The following is a 10,998-nucleotide window of genomic DNA, read 5'->3' on the forward strand; positions in this document are numbered from 1 at the left end:
TTTCCTGGTGTTGGTTTCAAGGCATTTGCTTCACTTCTGTTCCAATCTTGAACTCATGGTATCGTGACATCCGGTGACACTTGGCATTCTCAGTTCCACTGTGTAAAGTCAGACACTTTGAGCAAAACTGGCAGTGAAATGACAATTCTGTGTCTAGGAATACACGTTTTTAAAATGAGGTGGTTATAAAAATAGTTGCTGTGCAAAATGTTAGTAGTCTTCTTCAAGAAGAAAGCAAAATTTTCTAATCTCACTCGAGCAGTCTCTTCATTCATCATCTTCTTTTTTAAAGCACAGTGTCAAAGTGATGCTGCTTTACCTTGTATCTCTGAGAAAAAAAAATGTTTTTTTAGATATCTGTGAAGTATTTTTGGGTTTTGTTGCTGTTGTATTTTTCTGCGGATTTTATATAAAATACCAGTTAATGAACTGCCTTTTTTTGTTGTTTTTTTTTTAACTCTCTAAAAAATACATTTCAGACCAAAACCAAATGATATCATATAGCATTTGAAACCTGCCTTTTTCCTTGTCCCTTGGTTGTTTTTTTGGAAATAAGCCAAACGGGCATGTAGATAAGATCACTATAATGGATCCAGGTCTCTTTTGGTAAAGTGTTATTTAAAGGTCTGTTAAGATCTTATAAGACAATATACTGAAAAAAAAACCCTTTACTGTAGTAGGAACATAGATTTAGAAGTGTTACTGAGATTAATACAGCTTAATTATATTGTAAGTTGCTACTGTCCTTAATGACAAGCTTTTTGTCATAGAAACGATGTATGATAAATTAATTTTGGTCTAGTGTATAGAATTATCATATTGCTATCAATCTTTGAAGTAAATCTGATGCAAAATTTTCATAGTTAGCCTTGCTGGCCCTGTGTATACTGTTCTTTGTATACTGTATGCATATTATTTTGCCTCCTGCGTTAGTCTTCAAACTAAAACTCTTATTATAGAGTATTTGAATACTTCAGACTGTGTTTCTTGCAGTTTACATTCCTTTACCATGGCATTTTGTCCTGTCTCAAAGTATTGTATGGAAATGTTTCAAACTTCTGTACAAAGTTTCAATAAAAAGAGAGAAAAAAACCAAACAAAACCAAACCGACCAACCCACCAGAACAGAGCTTTGTGGAGCTGTTTTGGAGTTATTTTACTTGCAGTAAGCCCTGCGTCCCTGTAGGGAAAGAGAATTCCCGTTTTTCCTGGTTGTTCCRAAGCAAAACCAAACTGGGTTCTTTCAAACTGCAGGGAGAACTTCCGGATCCCAAATCCTGAGAGTTTGGCCGCTGCTGTTGTGGGGAGATGGGACTGGGATGGGCTGGGCCAAGGCACAAAACAGGAGTGACCCCCCCCTTTAGCTGTGGAATCCRCTTGGATATTGGGCAAAATTCCATATTTTATTTTTTTAATCCTTAAATGTCCTGTTCAGCTGCTGCTTAAGCAGTTCTTGAGTGGGACCAGCACCKTCTTCCTGATTCTGGAGTGAAATCATCAGCCCAGTTTGGGGAGCAGAGCCAAGCCTGCATCTCTCATTCCTTCTCCTCATCCCCATCCCCCATGTGGCCATGATGGACTTGGGAATTGTGGCAGGAATCATGATTTTCTTGTCCAGTGTTGGTGGCTTAGCAAGAAAAGGAGCAGGCCTGCTGTTAAATTGGGGATTCTGTTCTTTGGGACACAGGATGATGGTGAAAACTCTGGCAAGGCTGCTAAACCCACATTTTCAGCTGCAGAGAAAATGAATAAACCAAAATTATTCCTGTATTCTCTTCTTTTGCTGCTGTGATGTGAAAGGGAAATGGAAGTTTTGCTATCGTTTGCTTCAAGGTGTGAATAAGAAACATTTTTGGAGGAGGCTTTGGATTTGGGATGAAAAATAAGGATTTTCCTGTCTGCAAACTTGGATTTGTGATTTCCAGGATGGAGCGTTTTCATGAGTTAACTATTAATTACCTGGTTCCCTAATTAGTTGATTAGGTGTTTATTCAGCGAGCAGCTTTCCAGGTCAGTGATTTTCAAAGAGGTTCAAGCAGCCTCTCTGTCCCCAGCTGGTTGTGTTTGTGTTGGCAAAGCCTCCCTCTCCCTTTTCCTGCTTTTGGGGTTTCAGGTTTCTCTGGGTGTGGGCGCCTGGTGGGTTCTGGGCAGGTTCAGTCAGTGCTGCAGCAGCGTGGAATTCTCTGGAAAATCCCATGGAGATGGTGCTAGTGATCCTTGATCCTGCAGGGAGTGCCCCTCCTGGGACCAGGCTGTCCCAGTTTCCCTGTGGATGTTCTGGTGCTGGGAAAGGGAATGACCCAGGAGGTTTCACTTCTGGGCCTTCTCGCTTTAATCAGRTTGGACTCGGGTTTTTTGGGTGCTTTGGGATTTCTTTGTGAGGTGTTGGTGGAGTGAGAGCAGAAGGTGATAATTCAGCCTCATCATGTTTCTAACGCTTTAATTTGGGTGATTTTTCGTATTTCCCTGAGCCCTGTTGGGGAGGTAGCCTTGTGTATCCCAGGATTTATCTGGGATAACTCTAATATATATTAAATAATATATATTATTATAGATATAATAATATATTTTATTTAATWACATAGATAATTAAATAGAATTAATATAGATAATTTTATATATTAATAGAATTCATATAATATAGATATATTAAATAGATAAAAATAATATCTAWAATATATTAGATTTATTATTCTGGAATTACAAATATTTATACATTGTAAAATATGTATTTGCATATATAAAGGTATATTCCATATTATATATATTATAATWCATAATATTTTAATAGTATTATTATAATAATATAATATGGCCCCATGAATTTGAGAAAGGAATTGCCCAGGTTCCCACTTGGTGAAAACCGTGTGATTCTCACCTTAAATCTTCTAATACAGGGCCAAGGAAAGCTGTATCCTGCAAAAGAGAGGATTAAAAATTTATGGTTTTGGCCCTCRCATTGTGCTGGGGAAAGGTTTTGCTTGCCCTGTGCAGCTCTAGCTTTGTCCTGACGTGTTGTCCTTGGGCAGCAGGGAGAATGTGCTCCAGGGGTGTGAGAGCTGCGTGTCCAGAGCCGTATCTGATCCATGAAAATTCCTCTCGTGGAAGGGAGGGATGGCTTAGTCTGGTCTGGATGGGCCAAGAGGCCACTGACCAYGGGGCTGGATCAGGAATGGTGTCCCCAGCAGGGCAGGGATTGTCCCTCTGGGCTGGGCASYGAGAGGCCCCTCCAGGGCTGGGTCCAGTTGTGGGTCCTGCAGGAGAGCCCTGGAGGGGCTGGAGCATGTCCAGGGCAGGGAGCGGAGCTGGGAAGGGGCTGGAGCCCCAGGAGCGGCTGAGGGAGCTGGGAAAGTGGCTGAGCCTGGAGCAAAGGAGGCTCCGGGGGGACCTTGTGGCTCTGCACAACTCCCTGACAGGAGGGGGCAGCCGGGGGGGTCGGGCTCTGCTCCCAGGGAACAGGGACAGGAGGAGAGGGAACGGCCTCAGGCTGGGCCAGGGGAGGCTCAGGGTGGACACCAGGAGGAATTTGCCCATGGAAAGGGTGCTCAGGCCTTGGCAGGGGCTGCCCAGGGAGCTTTGGAGTCCCCATCCCTGGAGGTGTCCCAGGAAGGGCTGGAGGTGGCACTGAGTGCTCTGGGCTGGGGACAAGGTGGGCATTGGGCACAGCTGGCACTCCATGGGCTGGGAGGGCTTTTCCACCTCAGGAATTCTGGGATTCTCAAATCCTGGGAAATTGGCTGAGTTGCTGCTGCAGCTCCTTGCAGAKCTGGAGCAGGGGACCCCAAGTGACCTGAGGGCCATGTGGCCCAAGTGACCACAGCCCCTGTGGTGGGGTTGTGCCCACTCTGTAAAACCAGGGGAGAGGAGGAAGCCAGGGATGTTTTCTCCATGTCTTTTTTTGTCTGGGTTTCATTATTTTTCCTTTCCACTCTTCATTATTTAAGCTTAATGAGCATACAAAATAAACTTGATGAAATGTGTTCACATCAAAAACTCATGGCAGGAGCAYAGCTTGGAGTTCCTGGAGAGCTTTTCCTCAGCAAGGTTCTGATCAGGAGTATTTTGCGGTGTTACGCTGAAATCCTTATTAGAATTTATTGTTGTTGGAAGAAGAGTGTCACTTTCTATTTGGAGTTTTAAGGAAGATGTTTGATCAATTCTGAGGGTTAATTGATTCTGAATTGATTCTGCCTGGAATGTTGAGGGCYCCTCGGCCCTGGCAGTGCCCAAGGCCAGGCTGGACATTGSGGCTGGGAGCAGCCTGGGACAGTGGGAGGTGTCCCTGTCCATGGCAGGGGTGGCCCTGGTTGATCCTTAAAATTCCTTCCAACTCAAACCCTTCTGTGAAGTTGTTACTTTCACTGTTTCTAGTAATAAACCATTGGAATAGCCCTAAATTGGAGGATTTGATTGCTGTTTATTTCAGATTTCAAAGACACCTTTTAGGCTTCTAAAATGAATGAAATTCAGTGTTGGGACTGATGTGTTCATTTAGCTGTGACTTGGTATTTATAGAGTACTTGTATTCTTTGGATTTTGCTTTAATTTCTTCTATAATTTCCTTTGATCTTACATGTTGAGTTAAAAAAGATGCATCATAGAATTCAGATTCTTTGAAGAAGACAGGTGGATTTTGGGATGGAAGAGWTCAGGCATCATTTTGAGTTTGAAAACTGCTTTCTGCAGTCAGGTCCTTCATATCTACATCTGGTAAATTATCACTCAAATGCCAATTACAGATCTGTCCTGAGCATGTGGGTTCATTTTAGTTCAGACAGGCAATTTTAATCACTTCCCCCCACGTTATTTGTGATGATGTGCCTGCTGTAACCTTCAATTTACCAAATCCATTTTTCGAACAGTCTCTCCTACCTTTGTGTTCACTCACTGTGGGATGGAAATGTCGCAAGGTTTGTCATGGTCAGGAGCACCTGGGGTTTCCCATTTGTCCCTTGTTTTGTCTGCAGCTTCCTCCTAAAAATGGATTTGGCGTTCTTTGGTTTCTACCTCAGTAAACAATCCCAGACCAACCTTTTGTAGCTGCTCACCAACCAAAAAAAGACATAATTCTATACTGCTGTTGCTGCATTGGAGGGATAATCAAGCAATTGGGATGGATTTTTTCCTGTTTATAACTTGGGATGTGCCCACTAACTTTAAATGTTTCCTGTTGGACTGAGCAAGTGGCCAGAAGATCTTGAGTCCTGTCCTCACCCTAAAACTCTGGAATATTTGGTGTCTGCTTCCTTCTCCCCCTCCAAAATCTCCTCTTGGAGAATTTTTGGTGGTTGACAATGCTTTTTTTTTGTAGCCAAAGTTGTATTTTTTATCCCTTGGCTTTTCTAGAGGAAATGAGATGGAAATGGCAGCAGTGGGGCYGACTGCTTTCCCGTGGCTCTGGTTCCAGGCGTGTGGCTCCTTGTTTTTAGGAGGCAGCAGCATTCCAGAGCTTTATTTGCATGTCAGGTTTKCCTCCAAGCTGTTTGTGGTTGATGAGCTCATGCCTGAGGGCACTTTGCCATCAGAGTATTCCCATTTTTTCCCAGTTCCGTTGTCTTTACACCCTGCCAGGATCCTGTGGCACTGATGGAACCCRTGGTGTCATTTTTATTCCCTCTGATGCACGAAATTCTCTCAGGATGAGGTGTTGGTGCTGCTTTGATGGTTCTTCCAGGGTATTTGTGGGTTAAATCCTGGAGGGAATGGATGGGGCAGCCCCAGAGTGCAGGGAACAGCTTCCTGCGCTCCTGTGGGATTGTGCAGAGTGTGAGAGGCAGGGAGAGGCCAAAATCACGGAATATCTGAGGGTGGAGAAGCCCTTTCAGATGTCCCATCCCCAGGGCCGTGCTCACCTTGTCCCCACATCCTCAGGGGCCACAGCCATGGTCCTGGGACACCTCCAGGGATGGGGACTCCAAAGCTCCCTGGGCAGCCCCTGCCAAGGCCTGAGCACCCTTTCCRTGGGCAAATTCCTCCTGGTGTCCACCCTGAGCCTCCCCTGGCCCAGCCTGAGGCCGTTCCCTCTCCTCCTGTCCCTGTTCCCTGGGAGCAGAGCCCGACCCCCCCGGCTGCCCCCTCCTGTCAGGGAGTTGTGCAGAGCCACAAGGTCCCCCCGGAGCCTCCTTTGCTCCAGGCTGAGCCCCTTTCCCATCTCCCTCAGCTGCTCCTGGGGCTCCAGCCCCTTCCCAGCTCCGCTCCCTGCCCTGGACACGCTCCAGCCCCTCCAGTTCCTCCCTGAATTGAGGAACCACAACTGACCCAGGGTTCAAGATGGGCCCAACCAGAGGTGGGGACAAAGTGCTCGGGTGTCCCCTGTGCTGTGGCTGGTGGGACACCCGGGGATGCATTTGGCTTGCTGGGAATTGAGGAGCTCAGAGGTTTCTTTTGGGCAGCTCTGAACCTGGAGCAGGAGGTGGAGGAGAATTTGGATATGTAGACAAAAATGCTTTGGTTCCGTGTCCCAGGGCCTCTCAGCCCTGGGTGTCCCTGGCTGTCATTGTGTGTCCCTGAGTGTCTCCAGGTATCCCTGACTGTCTCTGGCTGTCCCCAGGTGTCCGTGTGTGTCCCTGGCTGTCCCCAGGTGCCCCTGGGTGTCCCTTGGTGTCCCTGTGTGTCCCTGGATGTCCCTGTGTGTCCCCGGCTGTCCCCAGCTGTCCCTGGCTGTCCCTGGGTGCAGGGAGGGCTCCGAGCAGGGCCCGGGCTCTGCTCTGGGGGGGACCCAGCGATGACACCCGAGGGACGGGCAGGGACTGAGCCCAGGGAGCTCCCCCTGCACAGGAGGCACAACTGCCCTGRGCAGGGACCAGAGAGGGGCTGGAGTCTCCTCTCTGGGGATATTCCAGAATGTCCATAATGCCCTGGGCTCTGGGATGATCTTAGAGGTGGCACCAGGTGATCCCGCTGTGGTCTCTCCCAACCTCGCCTATTCTGGGATTCTGCCCCTTTCTGGAACAAGGTGACAGCCTATGGCCCGAAGTCAGTGACCGAGCTCACCAGGGGTGACACTGCTGGGGGTGGCTCTGCTGTGACCCTGGGGGCAGGAGGGGTGTCCCGAGCTGGAATTTTACAGCCCAGGCTCTCCCTTCTTCCCTCTGCAGCACTCSCATTGTCTCCTTTCCCCTCCCCACATCTGTGGGGCTGGAGTTGGAGCTGCTCTTTGGGGCTGAAATTGGAGCTGGCAGTGGGGCTGGAATCAGCTGCTCTTTGGGGTGAAATGCTGTGTTTATGGGGCTGGAATTGGAGCTGATCTCTGTGGGGCTGGAATTGGGGCTGCTCTGTGGGGCTGGAATTGGAGCTGGCAGTGGGGCTAGAATTAAAACTAGCTGTGGGGCTGGAATTGGAGCTGTTTGGGGTGAAATGCTGTGGCTGGAGGGTTGGGAGCCAGGCTGCCCTGTCCCCTCTGTCCCCAGTGGGCTGGCCCTGGTACAAACCCAGGAACCTGTGTCTGTGGCTCTCCTGGCCAGCAGAGCTCAGCCTATTTTTAGTTTGAGGCACGGCTTTGGTCACGCCAGGGTAAACCATGGCGATTTTGGGACGGGGAGAATGATAGGGATCACAGTGACGAGCTCTCCAACCCAACAATTAGCTGATGTTTTCAGAGCTCAGCCGCAAGCGGGGAAGGCTGCACATTTGACAATCCTGGATGGAGAAATCTGTGGTTTTCTTTTCTTGTTCCTTCCCTCTGGTTTTGTTTCTAAACACTCGGGGCTGAAATATTGGGCTTTGTCGTGTTCAGAGGCTGCACCTCACGCTGGCCCTGCAGCCACCGAAAATGTGGGGACAAGGGACAAAACCCTTGTGTGTCACTCGCTGTCAGGGAGTTGTGCAGAGCCAYAAGGTCCCCCCGGAGCCTCCTTTGCTCCAGGCTGAGCCCCTTTCCCAGCTCCCTCAGCTGCTCCTGGGGCTCCAGCACAGGGGACACCCAAGCACTTTGTTCCCACCTCTGGTTGGGCCCATCTTGAACCCTGGGTCAGTTGTGGTTCCTCAATTCAGGGAGGAGCTGGAGGGGCTGGAGCGTGTCCAGGGCAGGGAGCGGAGCTGGGAAGGGGCTGGTGGGACACCCGGGGCTACGTTTGGTGGGAATTGAGGAGCTCTGATGTTTCTTCTGGGCAGCTCTGAACTTGGAACAGGAGGTAGAGGAGAATTTGGATCTGTAGACAAAAAATGTTTTGGTYCCTGGCAGGGTGCAGAGTTCACCCAGCGATGTGAATTTAGTTGAATTCCAATCAGCCTGGAGATCAGGGAGGGTTTGTCAGGGGCTGGGGTGAGGGTGGGGATGGGGCACGGCCTGGGACAGGGTGGCATTGCCGGGGTCTGGGGTCAGTGGTGCCAGGGTTCCCRGGGATCCCATGGCTCTGTTACACCTTGGTGTCATCACAGTGTATGTGAACAAAGTGCTGATGGCGGCTCCACCATGAGCTGTGGGTTTGGGCTGTTCCCACGCTAATGAGCAATATTAATGAGGATATTAACGAGAATATTAATGAGAATATTAGTGAAAATATTAATTAGAAATGTTAATGAGAAATATCAATGAGCAATATGAACAAACAATATTAATGAGCAATATTAATGAGAATGTTAATGAGAAATATCAATGAGCAATAGTAACAAACAATATTAATGAGCAACATTAATGAATATTAGTGAGCAATATTAATGAACAGTATCAATGAGCAATATCAGTGAACAGTATCAATGAACAATACTAACAAACAATATTAATGAACTATATAAATGAACAATATTAATGAGCAATGTTAATGAACAATATCAATGAGCAATATTAATGAGCAATATCAATTGGCAACATCAGTGAACAATCTCAATGATCAATATTAATGAACAATATTAATGAACATTAATGAGTATTAACAATATTAATGAGAAATATGAATGAGAAATATCAATGAACAATATCAGTGAGCAATATCAACGAACAAAGTTAACAAACAATATTAATGAACAATATTAACCAACAATATTAACAAACAGTATTAATGTACAATATTAATAAGCAATATTAATGAGCAGCAGTGGTCCAGGGACCCTAAAGTGTTGCCACCCCATCATTTCCCTGTGCTGGGAATGGATTCTGACCAAGGCTCTGACGCAGTGATTCCAGTGAAGTCCATGAACCATTTTCCTTTTGCTGGGGCCTGGCTTGGGAAGGGCAGGGCATTTTGCTGAGGAATTTTCCTGTTCCTGACACTTCTCTTCCCGAATATTTGCCCTCTGAGTGCTTGGCTTGCAGCACCACCTCTGCAAGCGCTGACTGGGCAAGTCCCGGTRGCCCTTGTAACCCATAAAATCATCAGATTTCGATAAATTCCTTGTTTTTGTGTCTCTCTTTCCCAGCCTGAGACAGCTGCCGTGCTCAAACGCACCGTGGAGGCTCTGATGGAGAGAGGAGCCGTGGTGAGGAACCTGGAGAACCTGGGGGAGAGGGCCCTGCCCTACAAAATCTCCAAGCACAAGGAGCGCCAMAAGAGAGGAGGGTACGTGGGGACGCCTGTTCCTGAAATCCTTTCTGTGCTGCTCCTGGAAAACTCTGGGCACCAGGAACAGCCATTTGGTCACTCCTGTGCCTTTTGGGGTGCAGCTGGAGCCTGGGGGTCTCAGCAGGTGTGGGGTGTGAGTCCTGCTTGGAGCATTTTGGGTGTTTTATTCCGGGGGCTTGCAGGTTTTTGTCGCTTTCCAGTTGTGTTTTTGTAGCCCCAGGCCTGCAGAACTGCTCTSCCCAACATAAACAATATTGAAATTTTTTTAATAACTATTTTTAGGCTGTTTACTGATAAAAGCTGAACTTTAATCTGCTGGATGCTGGTTGGTAGGCTGGGGTTTTTTTTCCTCCAATGTTAATTATGGTCTGTAGGTGCCCTGTAAGGCTTGGTTGTGTTTCTGATGCAGTTTTTGGGGTTGATAAAGTCCAGAATCCTGGAATGGTTTGGGTCGGGAGGCATTTTAAGGCTCCTCTTCTTCCACCCCTGCCATGCCAGGGACACCTCCCACTGTCCCAGGCTGCTCCCAGCCCCAATGTCCAGCCTGGCCTTGGGCACTCAAAGGGATCCAGGGGCAGCCACAGCTTCTCTGGGCACCCTGTGCCAGGGCCTGGGCACCCTGTGCCAGGGCCTGCCCACCCTCCCAGGGAACAATTCCTGCCCAATATCCCATCTGGCCCTGCCCTCTGGCACTGGGAAGCCATTCCCTGGCTCCTGTCCCTCCAGCCCTTGTCCCCAGTCCCTCTCCAGCTCTCCTCGAGCCCCTTTAGGCCCTGGCAGGGGCTCTGAGGTCTCCCTGGAYCCTTCTCTTCCCCAGCTGAGCTTCCCCAGCTCTCACTTTGGGATATTTGAGGTGATCCTGGGTTTTATGGAAATTCAGTCAATGGGAACGAACCCTGCAGTGTGGGAGGGAGGTGCTGTGGGTCCCATCCCCTGCTCAGAGTGGTTCTGCTCCTTGAGGGCACCTCTCCAGTGGCAGCTGCCTCTGCCAAGGCCAGGGAAACATTGCTGAGCAGCCCCCACTGCCAGGGCTACCACATTCCAATTCCAATTAATCCAAATTAACCAGTTAATGAGCTACTGAAATCCTGACATCCTGGGCGATGTCTCTGCGTGGAGCAGGAGCTTGGCCACCCCTGCTCATCCCTGAAGGGCTCTGGGGCAGCTGAGGGACCCCAGAGCTTCAAAATCCTCCTTGGATCAGTTCTGCAGGGCTGAATCCTGGTTTCAGTCCATGYTCTGAGCTCCTCGTGGTGCTCCTGTGGGGTGGGAATGGTGAGAGCTGCCAGGGGAAGGGGCTGACAGGAACGAGGGGGGAATCTCCTGTTCCACCAAGATGGGAGAGAGAAACTTCAGGGAGACCTCAGAGCTCTGCCCAGCACCTTGAGGGGCCCTGTGACATTGAGGGAGAGGGACTTTCTCCAAAGGGGGATGGGTTCCCAGTACCAGAGGGCAGGGACAGATGGGATATTGGGATGGAATTTCCCCCTGGGAGGGT

General features: G+C 48.6%; 1 protein-coding gene across 1 annotated transcript in view; it reads left to right on the forward strand.

Annotated features, from left to right (window-relative positions):
* MRPS6 (mitochondrial ribosomal protein S6) overlaps positions 1-10,998 on the forward strand; it is a 43,408-nt gene that overhangs the window by 20,571 nt on the left and 11,839 nt on the right. Inside the window, exon 2 of the mRNA XM_057385681.1 lies at positions 9,358-9,497. Coding sequence (XP_057241664.1) covers positions 9,358-9,497 — 140 coding nt within the window. The remainder of the gene's footprint in view (positions 1-9,357; positions 9,498-10,998) is intronic.

The sequence above is a fragment of the Malurus melanocephalus genome, unplaced genomic scaffold, assembly GCF_030028575.1.
Source record: "Malurus melanocephalus ecotype Western Australia unplaced genomic scaffold, MMel_1.1 scaffold_854, whole genome shotgun sequence".
NCBI lineage: Eukaryota > Metazoa > Chordata > Aves > Passeriformes > Maluridae > Malurus > Malurus melanocephalus.